This window comes from Colletotrichum lupini, chromosome 1 (genome assembly GCF_023278565.1).
Source record: "Colletotrichum lupini chromosome 1, complete sequence".
Taxonomy (NCBI): domain Eukaryota; kingdom Fungi; phylum Ascomycota; class Sordariomycetes; order Glomerellales; family Glomerellaceae; genus Colletotrichum; species Colletotrichum lupini.
In genome coordinates, this window is record NC_064672.1 from 6,875,016 (window position 1) to 6,894,271 (window position 19,256).

Here is a 19,256-nt window from a genome sequence, read left to right on the forward strand (position 1 = left end):
GACCATCGTCTTTCTTCAACATGGCAGGCTACCCCTGTACGCCCAATTTAATTCCAATCAACCATCCCACCCGCGTTCCCACGTCTTCTCCCAAGTGTGTCGGTTCATCAATCCAAGGCCCCGGCCGCACCAACCAAACCTGGCCCGCCTGCTTCTTCTTTCTCTATCCGTTCCTACACAGTGATTTTTTCCCCCTGGCTTGATCCCGTAGTGACAGAGTATGATAGTATTTGTACCTATTTTCCCCTTGGACGTGGGCGACTGATTACCTGTCTCTCTTCCACAGCTCCCTACAGAAACAGACTGCCCTTTCTGCTTCCTTCTTTTTTTCCCTCGTCCCTTTCAGTGTATTCCTAGTCTGCTAGTGTCCACCTTTTCCCTTTCCACACTTCATATCCGTAGGTACGAAATACTGCCACACAGTCTCTCTCTTCCCCTCCAAGTACCCTCGAGGATCGCGCACTTGGTTCATCCACATGCCCCCTGCTCTTTTCCCTAGCTCCATCACTCTCCCATTCCAATTCCCACACCCCCTGACAGCCTACCCTGGGAACTTCCCACCATCCCCCGTCCATCACTCTACGCCGTACCGGAGTCTCCTCTTCTTCGCTGCTATCCACGAATACGTCTTCGAGGTCCTTGCAAACTGGGACCTGTCTCTCTCCTAATTGCCCTAGCCTGGCCTCCCGTTCACATCGGCGCACTATTCGTACGCCTTTGCTTCCCCTACGCAGCACTACCTATCCGCCAAGACCCTCTTTTCCTTCTTCCAGACCTCTTCTACCTCTTCTTCCCTCATCTCCCACCCTTCCCCTACTACTCCTTTCCTCCTTCTTCGTCTCTCCAGCTCACGACGAAATCTGGATCGCCAGTCTGTCTGTCTGCGTCTTCGTTTCCTAGCGGCAGAGATTCCGATCCCGCTCCCGACCACACATCTCACTCGTCATTGTCGTCGTCAACGTCTTCCCGATCACTTGCCGGTCCTATGATCGTGTCACTCGCTCAGCAACAATAACAGCACTGCTAGTCACTATCTTTAGTACCTACGTTTACGTCTTTCCTATGCGGTTCTCGCCTTGACGCCTTTTTCCGACCGTTTTGACACCTCTTGGCCCGTGGAGCTACATCGTCCGAACTACTGCTGCCGCCATTATTCTCTCTCCATCATCCAGAGTATAGCTTGGTCGGCTTCTCTTGGCTGCTCTCACCAGCGATTGTGTATACCTCACCTTCCCCCGCCTCTCAAGGACGACACCCACTCACAACCGTCAAGCTGGACGAAAAACAACTAGAAGTTTTTATTCGGACAATGGGAGCTAAGCTGCCCAATCCGCATCGCGTCTGCAGCATGCGTAACCCACTTACGAGAACGCTGCTTTTTGCAGTCGTCGTCCTCATCGTCATGGCCCTCACCCTCAGGAACGATGCCATCGACGTTCGCGGCCGCATTATGAAGACGGGTGCCGGTGTCAAGTCATCAATCACGCATCAGCAGCCCCTGGACCCCGTCAAGTCGCACGGCTCCTCGTCGCTTTCCGAAAAGATCCCCGCCGAGCCCGCTCCCTCCTCAAGCCACGTCATGAACTGCGATATCAACACCGACCACATCAAGACCCTCAAGGACAAGTACGGCCTTTCCGAGAAGATTCACTACTTCAAGCGCTACGTCAGGTTCAGTCGCAAGCCCATTCAGCGCAAGGGTTACACTGTTTTGGATCAGGAGTTCCTCCCCAAGAAGTTCAAGACTGTCGACATCACAAAGTCGTACGCCCCTGAGGAGTGCCACGAGCCCCTGGATGTCCCCGTCACACAGTCTTCCTACCCTTCCACCGTCAACGCCTCCGACTTCATGTTCGCTGTTTCTACTACCTACAAGCGTTTCAATGACCCCAAGACAAGCCCGATTAAGGAATGGGCTCACTGGCTTACCGACAGCAACGGAAAGTCCAATGGCGGCAAGCTTTTGCTGTTGCTTCTTGACGCTAGCGACGCTGAGTTGAAGGACGCCAGCGACAGGCTCAAGAGGGTTGGAATTGACGCCGACGTCGCCCACTCCGACCCCTCCATGGAGATGGCTGTTCGCTACCTTACCCTGGTGCCTTATCTGTACAACCACCCTGAGAGAAAGACCAGAAAGTGGCTCGTCACTTGTGACGATGACACCTTCTTCCCCAGCATGCACGGTCTGATTGACAAGTTTGCTACCTTCGACCACCTCGACCCTCTCTACATCGGAACCCTTTCCGAGGACGTCAACGCCATTCACCGCCACGGCTCTCAGGCTTTCGGCGGTGCTGGTGTCTTCCTCAGCGTCCCTCTCGCGGCTGCCATTAACCAGCTCTACGAGTCTTGCAAGACGGAGACCAAGATCAAGGAGGCCAACTCAGGCTGGGGTCCTCAGGGCGATATCCTTCTCCGCAAGTGTATCTACGAAAATACCGAGGTTCGTCTGACCAATATTTGGGAGCTTTGGCAATTGGACTTGTACGGCGACCCAGCCGGCTTCTACGAGTCTGGTATCAAGCCCTTGAGCTTGCACCATTACAAGGGCGGCGGTTGGCATTACGCCATGCCCCTCCAGTCTGCCAAGGTCGGACACGCTTGTGGAGAGGATTGCGCCTACCAGCGTTTCATTACTGCTGACGACTTCATCATCGCCAACGGATTCAGCGTTGCCCACTACCCCCAAGGTATCGACTTCAACTTGGATCAGATGGAACGCACCTTCACTCCTGCTCCGGATGACATTGGCTGGAACTTGGACTACATGTTCGGCCCCCAGCGCAGATCTTTGCACAAGACCGGTCGCAAGATTGCTTGGGAATTGCAAGAGGCCCACGTACAGGAGGATGGATCCGTACTTCAGGTGTACACTCGTCGGAAGGATGATGAGCGGTGGGTTGAGGAGGATGGCGAGCCGATGAGCAAGATTGACGGTGTCATTGAGCTCGTCTGGATTCCTTCAACATGAAGTGCCCTCGGAACTGCCGAGCACGACGATACGATACGACCAGAGGCATTCCCAATAACCTCTCGCCTCATGATATGATGGGTTAGGGTGATTCTGGCATTGCAAAAAAGCTCAAGGATGGATCAAAGCCCATTCGCAGCTCATTTCACGCATTTGTTCAACCCAGGACACCCCGGCCTGTTCGCAATAGCTGCCCTTCAGCTGAAATGGCACGGGCCCGTTTCGATTCAGACGGCAGCAAAAAAGTCAATCTGGCCGACAAAGAACGACAGGTTGCATTGCCCAGGGCACCTACCTACAATTACGACAACACCCCTGGACAGGATCATAATTATAATCCGCTGACCGTGATACCCTCATTAAAACACAACAACACTCTTCTTCGATTCGACTCGCATCTCGACTTCGGCATACAGCTCGCATTGAGCTTCGGCGTTTGAGTATGATACGGGGCATTTTTTCTACATTGACAGCATGCTGGCAAACGCTTACCAACTTTTCTTTCTTTTCTATCACTGCGGCATTGCATTGCACATAGATGGATTGCGTCGACGGATCGCGCAATCGGCACATAGACCTGTGACAGGCCGGACGTTTGGAGTCATGATAAGGACGTTGGGTGTCCTTTTTGGAGGTCAACCACCTGGTATGGTTTGATTTTGGTGCAAGGAAAGGCAAACATCGGTGCCTATGTAGAGTTCCAGAACAGGTGTATATCAATGCTACGAAATATTAAACAATTGTCAACTTGATTTTACCACCTTCCGTACCTTAGTTCTTGAGAATCTGTGCCTTGGAGTCGGATCGCCATCGGCTGAGAGATGCTCGCGATGGGACGAACTGCTCATTCTGGGCCTGATATCTCAGGCCTCAGTCAATAACGGTCGTCAGGCACCAAACTGATTTGTCTCAGCCACGCCCCGCCCCCACCCGAGGCAGGCTCGCGCCACAATGCACTCGTGCCCCGCCAACGTCAGTTCCAGCGCTGCTTCCTTTCCATGCTTCGAGCAATGAAGTCATGAGGCTTGTGACATACCGCGCCTAGCTCGAGGTTCTACAACGACGTCCCCTAAGCCCCGAGAGGCACTCTTCCACCATGGCGACGTGAGTATTGCCTTCATACACCCCAGTGTCTCTCCTAACTTTCTCGTCATGGCCAGCATTTCGAATATTCTGTCGTTGCCGTTCCGCAAGTCCACACAGCTCTCGCTCTCGTCGACGATACGACAGTACATCAACACCAAGTATGACCAACACCCGGACATGTTTCGTCAGGACCTCGAGGTCATCGACGCCCTACGACGAGATGCGGTCAACGTGAGGGAACCGCACCCTAGCGGCGTGAAAAAGCTGCAGGCCTATGCGGGACAGCTCGTGTGGATCGGGGGCAAGTTCCCGATCGACGTACGTCTAGCAATTTCCACCCAAACCAGAGAGAGATGGTAAGATCACTAACGCAGATTGATAACAGATCGGGGCTGAGTTTACCTGGTACCCAGCATTGGGTTACAACACTGAACGACCGATGGTGCGAAACAACCTCAAATACGAACTCATGAACATTCTCTACAACTTGGCCTCCCTCTACTCCCAACTTGCGGTCGCGCAATCAAGATCTGGTACGGAAGGTCTCAAGACGGCCGCGGGCCACTTTGCCTCGGCGTCTGGAGTACTAGAACATATGCTGAAGGAAGTCCTGCCCGAACTGCGCATGTCTGACCCGCCCGAAGACATGGACGCCAACACCCTCGAGTCTCTGTCCCAACTGCTCCTGGCACAGTCGCAAGAGTGCTTCTGGCAAAAGGCAGTCATGGACGGGTACAAGGATGCCATCATTGCTAGGCTGGCCGCTCGTGTCTCCGATCTCTACAACTCTGCGGGGGAGGCTGCTATGAAGAGTGAGGCGATCAGCTCTGCTTGGATCCACCACATGAGCGCAAAGCACCACCACTTCGCTGGTGCTGCGCAATACCGGGCCGCATGCGATTGTCTCGAGAAGAGGAAATATGGCGAAGAGGTTGCTCGCTTGCAGGACGCTGTGAGCTGTGTCAACGAGGGCTTGAAGGAGAGTCGGGGTGGCTACCTTAATAAGGCGGTGCTCGAGGATCTTAATGGTCTGAAACGAAAGGTTGAAGAAGATCTCAAAAGGGCAGAGAAGGACAATGACGTTATCTACCTTCGTAAGTACCGGAATCTAGTAAACAGAGGTCGCAAGGCTAACTCGAGAAGAACCTGTACCGCCAAAGTCGGAGCTCAAAATTCTTGACAGAGCCAATATGGCAGTCGCTAGAGTGCCTCCGCAAATAGCCAACCCGTTTGACTACCTCGGGGATCAGGCCGAATTCGGTCCAGCACTTTTCACAAAACTAGTTCCGTTCTCCGTTCACGCCGCCATCACTATTTACGAGCAACTGCGCGATCGCATAGTCAACGAAAACATTATTGGTCAGATGGAAACGCAGACAGAAAAGCTTCATGCCATGCTCAGCTCTATCAATCTCCCGGGTTCGCTGCAGGCACTTGAGAAACCGCTTGGTCTGCCTCACAGTTTGGTCCACCACGCGGAGGAAATACGGCAGGCAGATGCTATAGGAAGGATTCAACGGGCCTTCTCGGATATCGATAAGTTACGGACTGCCGACATCGCCATCTTCAACGAAGGTAAAGCGATACTGGCAGCCGAAGAGGAGGAGGACAACCGAATGAGACGGAAGTACGGCACAGACAGATGGTCAAGACCGGAAAGTCGCAGCGACCCCCAGGGAGGCCAGTTCTGGGCTCAAGTAGCCGAGATCGAAGGCTACTTTGCGAGCAGTACCAGCAGTGATGCGGTCGTTCGAGAGAAGTACAAGGAGGTACAGGACTTGCTCGAGATGCTCTCTGGATCCGATCGAGCCATCATGGACTATGTGCCTTCATCCAGGCGCATGGACATCCCAGAGCACCTGAAGCCGGTAATAGGTAGGCTTCGGGGGGCTTATAATGATGTCCTGCGACTTGAGTCCAAAAGGAGAAAAAAGGCTGAGGTGCTGCGGGAGAAGGCGAGGACGGACGACATCAAGCCGGATATCCTGAAAGAAGCTGCACGACTCGAGAGAACATACCCGACAACAGCAATTGTCCCGGCCCACTTTGAGGACTTTTTCGAGAAGCGTCTTGACAAGCTTTATGACTCTGAGATCGAAGCGGTGGCCAAGGAAGAAGACGAGCAAGAGCGCCTCATGACTGAGGTGCAGAGAGTCAACCGAGAGTTTGAGAGTCAAAAGAAGAATATGTCGAGTGGTAGTCGCGAGCGGGAGCTGGCACTTCAGAAGCTTGACAATGCCTACTACAAGTACAAAGAAATCGTCAACAACGTGGACGTCGGTCGCAAGTTCTACAATGACTTGAGCAAGGTCGTGGGCCAGAACTTTCGCGATCCTGTCAAGGCCTGGGCTGCAGAGCGGCGGATGGACGCCAAGAGTCTTGAGGAGTAAGGAATAACCCCTCTGCGTATCAGCTCACCGTACTAACTAGTTTATAGGGAGGTCAGCATGCCGCCGCTCAATTCACTGAACCTGAACCGATCCCCGGTCCACTCCCCGACCGGCTCAAACTACGACCCGCGGCCCCAATCCTACTTTAGCGCCAGCGTCGTCCCCGGTACAACAGCCCAGCAGCAGCAGCCACCGTCGCGGCACGAGGTTCACTCTCCCGCTGAGGCACATATTCAGTCATGGGCCGGGTCGACTGTCGAGCCCCAGCACCCGAGACCCGCGGCGGGAATGTCGAGCATGTGGCAGCCGGATATGGGCATCAAGTTCGGAGCTCAGCCAGGTGCACCAGCACCTCCCGGCGGATCAACACAAGGCCAGGGCCCGGCAAGCCAGCCGCCGCAAGGAGGCACCTGGAACCCGTCCTCTGGGATCAAGTTCGGTTAGGACACGGATCGATTCCCACCGCCTGCAAAGAAGGGACGGTGAAGAGGGAGGTGGACGGGCAAGTCCGATGGAGGCTTCCATTTTGTCGGCTTTGAGCGAGTAGTTTGGCGTTGATGGGTTTGTGTCGTCTTGCTAGATGTACCATAGCTCCGTCGCAAAGCACGCTTGTCGTATTTGCGGAATGAAGAATACGTATGTGGTTCGTTCATGTATACTGAAGCATACTCAAGCATAGTCGAAGTACTCCGCCAATGCCGAACCGCCAGATGATTTCTCGTATGGATCCAAAGGGAATTCTAAACCTGTTGCACACGATGTCTTGCCAGTAGACCATTAATCAAAATTGCCTCTTTGAGGGCTGTGTGGACTACTAGATCTTTGAAGCGCGGAGGATATGCCATTTCACTAGATGTTCCTTTGGAAATTCGTCCCTCCCCCACCTATCATCCATTCCAGTGTTCACAGCGAAGCGTAGGGTTCAGAAACATGCGCTATGACAAACAACATTTGAAATCTTGAATCGACACAGGTTCTTAAGAGAGACTCGGGGTGGAGGCGACTATGTATGGCTGGAAGCGGGATGTCCCAAGGGCGTGGGACGCTTGACGGTATTATGTAGATTCCTCTAGAACGGAATTGGAGGTGAAGAAAGTTCGGCGCTATCTTTCGTCTCATGGCTTTTTGGAATGTTTTCTCCATTTTTTGCGCCTCTTGTCTCTTTTTTCTTTTTTTTTCTTTTGTTCGGCCGATAGGAATTGGAGAAATGAAGTCTGGGGGTTTCATGGCATTTCAACCGCAGTTGGACCGCGGGTTACAAGGCAAGAGAGAGCGGAAAGACCAAACACACGATAACATGCTCTGGGAACCGCTTGACTCGGAGCCGATTTGAAATCAGTAAGTGCAAGCGCGACGTTTTGCCGGGGAAAGGGGTTTGTGAATCAGTCGGTGACGTCGCTGAGTCAGTATCTGCCGAAATCATTTCGGACATGATCCGCGGTAGCCGTTGAAGAGTCTGCAATTTGTACAAGGTCAGAGAACAACTGCCTCATGTATGTATAGGTGGCCTACACGGAAGAAGGTGACGATTTTGAGAGTATGAGTTTGTAGATGCTGGGCATCATGTTGTCGTGGCAATTGTGAGTTTTGTTTACTTGAAAAAAGTAAAGCTTGGGGAGCGGCAACGCGGCAGGCAATCGGGCGATGAGCCAAAGTGGAAAAGTTCGAAAATTCGATCCTGACAGCCGACAGAGATCGGGATCGGTTGAACGCTACCTGGGTACCTTATTAACAAGAGGAGAAAAACGTCCAACCGAGTCAGAGTCTATATATAAACTAATAATAACCCCCCCTAGTTAAGGTAAGAGTCCCGTACATAATAATAAGTACTTAGATATTAGTAGATCCCGGCTAAATTTAACTAATTAAACTTCGTTTTTTTTTTTTAAAGTACTTAGGCTAGAAATATTTTAAAAATAAATTATAGCTAATTAGGGTATTATTACCTAATTAAAGTCCGCTCTATAAAAAATAATTTTAACTTATACTTTTTTTTTACCCTAGCTAAGTCGCGTCCCTTTTTTTAAACTTTCGTATCCCTTTTTCTAAACTTCTACCCTTTATTATGACTTTTATTAGAAATTTTTATTATAAAACTTATTATTATACTCGAAATTTATTAATAATTAATTAAAAATATTTTTAAATTGATTTTTTAATACCTTCTCGTTATTATAATAATAATAGTTTTAAGTTTTATATTAATAATAAGAGGGGCCGGCCTAAGAATCTCTTTATATTTAAAACCGATAGTATAAGTTTTATCCCTATTATTATAATTAAATACGCGATTTATTTACTTATTTTTATAATAATAAGGTTAAGTAATCTTATTATTAAGAGAACTTTATTATTATTATTTAGAGGCTAATAGCCTTTACCTTAATAACTATTACTAATCGTTTTTTAATATATTTAAAAAGTACTTTGCAGAGGGTTATTATATTAACTTTGCGATTTTTTATAAGGGATCCCTCTTTATTATTATTAACTTCGAGGTTATTTATAAGTTATTTCTTATTTTATATTAATATTTTTAGCTTTATTAATAGTTTTTTATAAAATATTATGCTAAAATAATATTATTTATAAAGGGCTAGGATATACCCCTAAATACCCCCCGAAAGCCTAAGGTTATTATAAATAATAAGGCGTTATTTACTATCCCTCTTAAGGAGGATAGTATTATAAATAGAAATGTTTTTAAAATGTTTTTAGTTTATAAAACTAACTATTTTTAGTAAGACGTTACTTAAATAAAAATAAACGTTAAGCTCGGCTTTAAAAAGAGCTATAAGGTCTATAAATCGTAGGATATTATTAGCTATAATAAGTATAACTTATTCTTTAATTAACGCTCTTTTTAATTAGATTTTATAACTTATCCTCCCCCCGATATATACGAGCTAACTTACTTAGTATTTCGTAAGTACTATTACCCTAAACTCGCGCTAAATAAGAATATTTTTAATACGTTATTTTATTAATATTTATATATCGTTATATTTAATATTAATTATTTTTAAAATTTTTTAAGACCCCTAAGTAAATAGGCTAGAATAGTAAAGTAATTAAGAGTAAGCCGGTCTAGCTTACCCCTATTAATAATTCTAATAATAATAAGACGGATTCCTAAATAAACCCCGCTACTTCTACTTAGATTTTTATTAAAAATATAAATAAGTAAAAAGTATAATTAAGGGTTAAGGGATAATAGGAAATAATTAGTCTAGGGAAGTTTATAAGTAAAGAGTTTATTAGAATAGAAGTATTTTATTTACCTCTTTAAAGTAGTATTATATAAATTAAGAATACTATAGTATTATAAATAAATATACGTAATAAATATATAAATAGAGGTTAAGGTTATAAATACTAAATAGATAATATATTACTTATAAATATTTCTTAAAAACTTCCTCAGAATTTCCTAAAAATTTCCTAAAAATTTCCTAAAAGTTTCTTAAAAGTTTCTTAAAAATTTCTAAAAAGTTTCTAAAAAGTTTCCTAAATATTTCCTTAATATGTTTTAAATATTTCCTTAATATATCTTAAATACTTTTTAAATATTTCTATCTTTTTAATTTTTATAATATTTATAAATATAAATTAATTAATAAACAATAAAAGAATAAATTATTAACTTATTTTAATAAATTATAAGCTTATTATATAATTATATATTTAATATAATTTACTAGTTATTTATAATTAAAATATTAATATGATATAATAATATATATATTTATTATTATAATAAATAATATATATATATAGTCTTATTATATTATTATTATTAATAGTTAATTAATATTATAATTAATAATTATTTCGCTAGTTTCTCTTAATTTATATAAGCCTCAGCGTTATAAATATTTTACTAAGTAAATAAAGATTTTAAAACTATTTTTAAATAATAATACGTATATTACGAGCTTAAATCCTAACTTATTAACTTATAATTTTAATAATATCCTTAACTACTTTAATAAGTTTATAATATAAAAAGTATATAAAGTTTACTAAGATAGTATAAATATTTACTAATATTATATAGTTAATATTAAGAACTACCTAAGTAGTTAATAAAAATAGAATATAAAAATAAATAAAAAGTATATAAAAGCTTTAAAACTAGGGCTATAATTATATTAATTATACTTAAGGTTTAAATAATAACATAATAGCTACTTATTCTCTTTTTAAATTTTAATAATAATTATTATAACTTAATATATATAACTAAAACTAAGACCCGCCCTATAAACTTATAATAGTTATAGTATGTTATATATATAAAAATATAAGAATATAAAGTAACTCTTTTAAATAAAAGAATTATAAATAAGTTATATATAAATAAAAAGTATTAATTACGTAATAAAGTAATTATTATAATTACTTTAAGTAATCGCTTATTAGTATTTATTAAGTAATTACTTAATAAATAAAAGTAATTATTAATAAAAAATATATTTATAAGCGGACTTATATATAATATAAACTTAAGCTAGGCTTAAGAATAGACTTTTTATAGCTTTTTTAATAATTAACTTAGTATTAAATCTTATAATTATTTTTAATTATTCTTATTAAAAACCCCTTTTAATAAGGTTATAATTAATTACTAAAGCTTTATTTATTTTATAATTTATAAATATAATTTTAAAGAAGCTATTTATAATTATAATACTATTTACTTAGTACTCGTAGCCTTAGGTTTTATTAATATACTTATTATAATTAGCTAGTTATAATATTTTAATTACTCTTATTTAATAAGTTAACTTTATAAAACTTACTAAATAATAAAAAAAAACGACGATATTTTTTAAAACCTTAAGTACTTTTTTATTTAACTCTAAAAAACTTATTAACTTAATTAATAAACTAGCTAAGGCTAAGGATAATAAAATACTTAACATTATTTATAACTTTAATAATAATATAGTTTTTAAAAAAGTAAATTATAAAAAAATACGACGTATTATTAAATACAATAATAAGCAAAATAAAAGACTCGCAAAGCTTTTTAATAATAACTCTACTTAGATAGTTATAATTTTAATTAAAAATAATAAATATATTATTACTTTTTAAAATATAGTTAACGAAGCTATAATTAACTTAAGAATTAAAAAAAGAGAAGTAAACGATTTAAAATAAAAAATTAGAACTCTCTAAGCTATTATTAATATTATTAAAACTCTTATAAATAAATAAAAAAAACTTAAGTTTAATATACTTATTATTTTTAATAAAACTACTAAACATCTTAAAGGATTTTTAATTTAGATTAAAACTTATTAAACGTTTTATATTACTAATTTTTATAATAAAATTAAACGAATTATTTACGTAATAACTTTTTTTAAAAGATAAGCCCTAGAGTAGTTCGAACTTTTTTAAAGAAAATTCCTTAATAATAACGGTTATTTACTATATTATAAAAAAAAAACCGTAAATATTTTTATTCATATAATAAGATTTTAAAATACTTTTAAATCTTTATTTTAAAACCTTAATAAAAAACGATAAACTGAAAGAGACCTAGCTAATTTTTAATAAACTAAGTTTATTTTATACTATATTACTAAGTTTAAAAAACTTGTAATATAATTCGATTTTATTAAAAAAACCTATATTTTCTCGTTTTATTAAGGATTAAAAAATAAAGTTAAGGACGAACTTAGTAAAGTAAAAATATTAATAAATTTTTTATATTATATTAAGCTTATTATTAAAATTAATATTTAATTATATAAACGACGTAAAAAAAAAAAGGAAAAATACGGCGCTTTTAAATTAATTTTAATAAAAAATACTAAAGCTATAGTAAATTACTAAGTAATTATTAAAATAACCTAAAAAATTAATAATAATAAAATATGTCCTATAAATAATATAGAGGACCAATAGACCTTAGTATTACTAAATATAAAAAACCTCGTTAAAAAAAGGATTTTAAATACTATAATTACAATAAAATAAGATATATAATTAGAAATTATTAATAACCTAAACGTATTTAATACTAACTTATTTTTAAAAAACGAGCTAATATTATAAATAAAAAAGTCCCTTATAAATAACTTTTAGAAATAGTTTATTATAATAATAACTATTTTATTTATTGAAATAATAAAGAATAAATAAGATAGTACTTAAAATAACTTAAAAATAGTAAGCGATCTAAGTATAATATTACTTTATTTTCTATTAAAACCCTAGTAAAAAAAAAAAAAGGAAATACTTACTTATTAACTTTATATTTTTAAAAAGAATAATATTAAATACTTTACTAAACTTTATAAATTTATAAAAATATAATAAAAAAGGGTAAAACGGACCCTATTATAAAAAATATACTTAACTTTTTTAAAAGACGTATTAAGTAAAAACTCTTAGTTAATATAAAGGAATAGCTCCTTAAGTTTAGAAAAAAAGGATTTAATATAAAAAGAATTATAAATAATCCCGTTTATATAATACGAATTAATATATAGGCGTTATAAATTAATATACGGGCGTCGCTCTTATATAAGCGTTATTATTTTACTTTTTAATTAGTTTAAAAAAATAGTACTTCCTTATAAAAGTAGTAAAAATAATTATATTAATATAACTATTTTTATTATTCTCTCTAACCTAAGCTCTAGTTTAAAATTTTTAGAAATAAGAATACTATTATAACTTACGTACTTATTTAGAACTATTATATTACTTATTTAAAATTTATAAATTTTAAATAAGTTAATAATCTAAGCTTTTATAAATTTTAAATGAATAAGGCTTCTTTTTATTATATATTTAAAATATATAAAAAGTAAATTATAATAACGTTTATTTAACTACCTCTTTTAACGTAATTATAATAATTTATTATTATTATAAACTATTTTTTATTAGTTCTAATTTTTTAAATACTAAGCTATATTAGTTATTTATTTATATAATTCTTTATTATCCTCTTTTTATTAAAAACGCTAAATTAGCTCTTTATTTATTATTAAAATAAGCTTAATATTTAGTTTTAATTTAGCTAACTTATTTTTTTTATAAGCTTAGTTAGTATTAACTTATTTTTATTTTTAAATAAACGGCCTCGCTTTTTATTATTAATACCTTAGTTATTATAAATAATACGGGTTTAATTAACTAACCGGCTTTTTTTTAAATAAAACTAATTATAATAAAATAAGCTATACTATATTCTTTAGCTTATTCTAAAGGGATATAATAATTTTAAAGTTAAGGATTTAATAATATAGATTTAAAAAAGACGTTTTTTAAAAACGCTATTAAGGGTATACTTCTTATTTATTAAAAATAGCTAAATTTAATATTTTAAAATAGATTTTATAATAACATAAAATACTTAGCTTAATTAAAATAGTATAATTTAAATTATGAAATCCGAGGGGCTTTAAAAATAGCCTCTTATCAAATAGTATTACTTTTTTTATAAGCCGGCTTTACGTCCTAATTAAAATAAAATATTTTAAAAAAAGTATTATTTAAAGTTTATTTAAGTACTTAAAACGAGTACTTATATACTCCTAGTTTATAAATACCTCGTCTTTTATATAAGCTTAGTAAAAGCGTAGCTCTTAATTACTAATTATATTTTATATAACGTTAATAAGCTAATATAAGTAACTAAAACTATTTAAAAAATAACTTTTAATATTATTATTACTTAACTTAGTATTAGAAATAATATAAGTATTAAAGTTTTAGTATTTTTAAATAAAATAATAGGCCTATTATATTCTTAAAAATAAGTATATTACGTAAAAGTACTAGAAGATTAAGCATTAATTATTAAACCTTTTATAAAACTTAGTCTAGGCTTTTTTAAAAATATACTTAGTTTTAATAAAAATAATAAGCTTTTATATTATAAAAACCTTATAATATATATAAAGGGGGGGCTTATTAATAAGTACATTAATATAAGCCTTATCCTTATTACTTAATATAATTATTACTTATATTAATAACTAATATTCTTTATTATTAAACTTATTACTATTATTACTATAACTACGGTCCTTAACTTACTTCTATTTAGCCCTAAGTATAATATTAAAGTTAATATAATAAATATAAAGTTATTACTAAACGTTTAAAAACTACTTATTTAGTATAGCTTTTATTTATTTATTATAGTTTATAATAATAATAATAAGGTAACGGACTAAGTATTAGTTTATAAATTAGTAGATATTTACTAAAAAAACCGGAAACCCTTTAGTTTTTTATTATTAATAAAGCTAAACGTAGCGTTATAAATAGATTTAAAATAGGTCTACTTAGTAACTTAGAAAAAAGGGAGCTTAAAACGATTAGTATTATAAATATTATTAAAACTAATTATTTTAGGGAATCGTTTTTATATTTAGAAATAGTAAAGAAAGGTTTAAATAGGGTTAATAAGGCGGTTTAGCTCGTCGTTTACTGATTTTACTATATATAAAATATCTCGCTTATTAAATAGTTTAATTAATATTATAATTAATAAGTATTTAGCTAGTTTTTTTTAGTTTATACGAGCCCTAGTATTATAAATATTTCGCTAGGTAAATAAGGACTTTAAGAACTATTTTTAAATAATAATACGTATATTACGAGCCTAAATCCTAACTCGTTAGCTTATAGTTTTAATAATATTTTTAATTACTTTAGTAAATTTATAATATAAAGGGTATGTAGAGGCTTTAAAGCTAGGGCTATAATTATATTAATTATACTAAGGGTTTAAATAATAATATAATAACTACTGATTCTTTTCTTAAGCCTCAGTAATAATTTATTATTTATAACCGTATTTACGAAACTTATATTATTAAATACTAGCGCTTTATATAGGCCTAGGCTTATTAAACTAATTATATTAAAAAGTATATTAAATAATTTAGCCTTAAGCTTTATATTTATTCTATTTTATAATATTAAATTTATTAACTCTTATATAGTAGTTTTTTTCTAACTTTATAAGTATAAAAGATTAATTTTAATAGGATTATGCTTTAAAGAAAATTATATAATACGGTATATTTTTTAACTATATAATATACGTAATATACCCTAAGTACGCGCTTAACGTAATATAATAATTTTAATACGAAAACTACTATATAATTTAGGATAAGTAAGCTACCCTTTTTAACTACTTATTAATAATAAGCTAAGTAATATATTTATATAATAATACTAATTAAAAAGGTTAATAATAGAAATTAGTCATAATAGTTAATTATAATAATCGGCTATAATAGTTAAAAGCAGCCTTTTTTAATTATAAAGGTTCTAAACTTTAATAATAACGTAGAGGTTTTTTAAAAAAGGGCTAAATAGGCTAATATTTATTATTTTTTAAAGTTTATAAAGATTTTTTTTATTCTTATTACTTTTAATATTACCTAAAGCTACTCTTTATTTAAACTAAATAGATTTACTAAATAACTTTATTAAATAAACTTATTAATATATAAATTATTATTTAAATAGCTAATTAAATAACTAATTAAGAAGTTAGCTAGTTAAAATATTATTTTAATAAGAATTTCTTAGTATATAGTTAGTAATTAGTAAGTTAAAAATACTTATTAATAAGTCTACTTTTCTTAAGCTAGGTACCCTTAGTTAGCTTAATACTATAACTATTATAATTAACATAAGTATATTTAAGAATTAATAAAGTACTTTTTAATAATATAAAATTTAGCTAGGTAATAATATAAATACTATAAATAGCTAGGTTAATACGGATATTAAGATTTAGTATATTAATATTAACTTAAAAATTATACTTTATAGAGCTAAAAATCCCTTTAATATAAGCTATATTATAAACATAAGGGAATATATAAAGGGCCCCTTAACCCTTAATAAAAAGGAATATATAATATAGGATTTAATTATTTATATAAGCTAATACTAAGAGGTTTTATATATATTTAAATAAGTATAGTTCGCTTTTTAAATAAATAAAAAAAGGTTAAAAGTTATTAATAAAAAGAAAATAACGGTTAAATTAGTTAATTTTAATTAGTAATTAAGTATAGAGCGTAATATATTTAGTGTTTTTTAATACGTAATATATAGTACGGCCCTAGTAAATTACTTTATTAAAAAAATAATTTCTCTTATTATTAATACTTAAAAAAACCTATAAAACATTCTTATTTATAATTTAATAAAATATTATAAATATTAATTTATATTTTATATTAATATTTTAAAAGAAATATTTTAAATTACTTAAATAAAAATGAAGTTAAAAAAGAAATAAATATAAAAATATTTTAAGAGCTTTTATTTTACTAGTTTATTTCTTACTCCTATTTCCGTTAATTAAGTACTATTTTTATTTCTATTACCCTATTTAAGTAATTTTATTTTATAATAAACTTATGCTTTTTATAAGCTTAGTTTATTAAAAACTCGCGCTCTTTATGTTCTTATTTAAACTTAAACTCCTATTCTTTTTATTTTTTATTCTCTTAAATCTTATTAACCCTTATTTATTATTTTTTAAATATAAAATAATTTATGCTTATTTATATTTATAATTAAGTAGCTTATTTTTATAAACTACTATAAAGTACTAAAAAACTCGGGGGGTTTCGACTTTTATTTAATAAAAAAAGTACTTTAAAAAATAAAATACTTACTCCGTATTAAGACTAAGTATTATTAAGATTATTATAATTATTAAAACTAAAGCTACTAGAGTTCTCGCCTTAAGAACTATTCTATTAATTAGTAACTAAATCCTTATAAGTTCTTTATTAAATACGAGATAGTTCTCTAATATTAATTTATAAACTCTTAGCCTAATCTCTTACCTTTCTTTCTAATTTAATAGTTAATAAGTATTTATTAAAGCGTATTTTAAATATATTTTAACGTTATATTAAATACTAAAAACGGCTTATAATACTAATATTTTAATATAAAGTTATAATATACTTATAACGCGTTACGAAATCCCGTAATATTAAATTTTAATTTTAATTATAAGTATTATTAAAGTTAACTAATACTTATAATAGCTAATTATTAATACGTACTTATCGATTATAGTAAATAAAAGGAGATACTGGCTAGTTTAAATATATAAAACTAAGTAAAGGATCTCGACTATGTTTATATTATTAAGTATTAGAAACTAGTCTTTTAAAAAAACCTTAGTTATCTTATTATAGAACCCGGTTATAATATATAGTTCTCGTTTATACTTTACTTAGTTAGTATATTACGGAAATTCTTTTATAAAGTAATAAGTTATTATTAATTAAGCGAGGTATTAACGAGAAATATTTTAAAAACATTTTAAAAACGTTTTCCCCTTTTAAAATATTTTTAAAATATTTCTATTACAAGCTATATATAATAAGATATAATATTTATAATAAATTATATTATATAGCTCGTTATAATTAGGTACTATTTAATATTTTAAAAGAGATATTAATATATTATAAATAGAGTTTATATTACGAGAATAATTTTTATTTAGGAAGTTTTTAATACCTCTTTTAAAATATATATAATATAAGTATATATAGTTTTAGACCTGCGTAAGCTATATTTATTAAGGGTTAAACCTTTTAATAAAGTATTTACCTAAGCCCTTAATTACTATATCTACTTAATTTAAAATAATTCTAAAAAAGCCGGTTTTATAAACGTATTTTTATTAGACCTAAACTTAATACTTTTACTCTAAAATATTAAATATAGCTCGAAATATATAGTAATATATATTTATAGTTTCGGTATTTATATAGACTTATATAAGAGGTAGAGCTTTATAAGTAATATATTAGTAATTTTAAAATAAAAGTTAAGAAACATTTCGGAAATATTTCTAGTATTATAATATACCTTTTTCGCTATTCTAACTATACTAGCCCTAGATAATTTCTCGCTAACCTATACTTTTTATATATTTATAGTTTATATTAATTATAAACGACTTTATATTATTAAACTTTTATTATTCCGCTTGTTTTTTAAAAAAAAAATTAACTATATAGTTAGTATTAAATCAGTATATATATTAAATATATTATATACTTATTATAATATTAAAATAGCTATTTTTTTATATTTATAAAAAAACTTACGTATATTTACTTATTTACTTCTCTTTACTACTATAATATAAGAGCTAAGGTCTAACTTCCTCTAAGAAATAGAAAAATCTATTATTTATAAATAATATATCGTAAAAAGTCTATCTTTATAAAACTTTAATAAATATTTATAATTATTCGCCCCTTATTCTTAGCTAGGAATTCTTAGAGTTAAAGAGATTAAAAAAAGGTATTTAGAATCGTACTTAGTTTATTAATTCTTTAGAGAACTTAAAAAATATTTTAAATAATAGCTTTTAGAGTTTTATTTAATAATAATAAAGGATAGTTATATTTATTATAAAATATTAAGATAATAAATAATATTATCTTAATATCTTTTAAAATAAAATATTGATATTTAATAAAATACTTTATTATTTTAAGTTTAAGTAATAGTCTAAAATAAGTTTTATTTAGTTAGTAATAACTTAGCCTTATCTTTTAATAAAATATTTAATAAGCTTATTATAAGTAGGACATTTTTAACGATTCGATATAAATATATAATATTCTTAACCCCTTTTTTTTATAAATTACGTATCCGTTTTATTTATAACTACTTTAATATATTATATATAATATTTCTAATTTAATAAAATTAAATAAAAATAGTAATTTATAAGTCTTTACGAAGGATACGAATTTTAGTATACTAAGATC

General features: G+C 32.8%; 1 protein-coding gene across 1 annotated transcript; it reads left to right on the plus strand.

The window, feature by feature from the left end:
- Positions 1-20: 20 nt before the first annotated feature.
- CLUP02_01969 (BRO1-like domain-containing protein) lies at positions 21-6,891 on the plus strand (the record flags this gene model as incomplete). Its single annotated transcript, XM_049281004.1, has 13 exons — positions 21-180; positions 424-635; positions 678-875; positions 901-1,039; positions 1,122-2,950; positions 3,058-3,405; positions 3,510-3,550; positions 3,606-3,680; positions 3,885-3,943; positions 4,017-4,375; positions 4,443-5,151; positions 5,201-6,443; positions 6,495-6,891. The coding sequence occupies 13 exons, from the start codon at positions 21-23 to the stop codon at positions 6,889-6,891; spliced, it is 5,769 nt and encodes a 1,922-aa protein (XP_049136961.1).
- Positions 6,892-19,256: the final 12,365 nt, after the last annotated feature.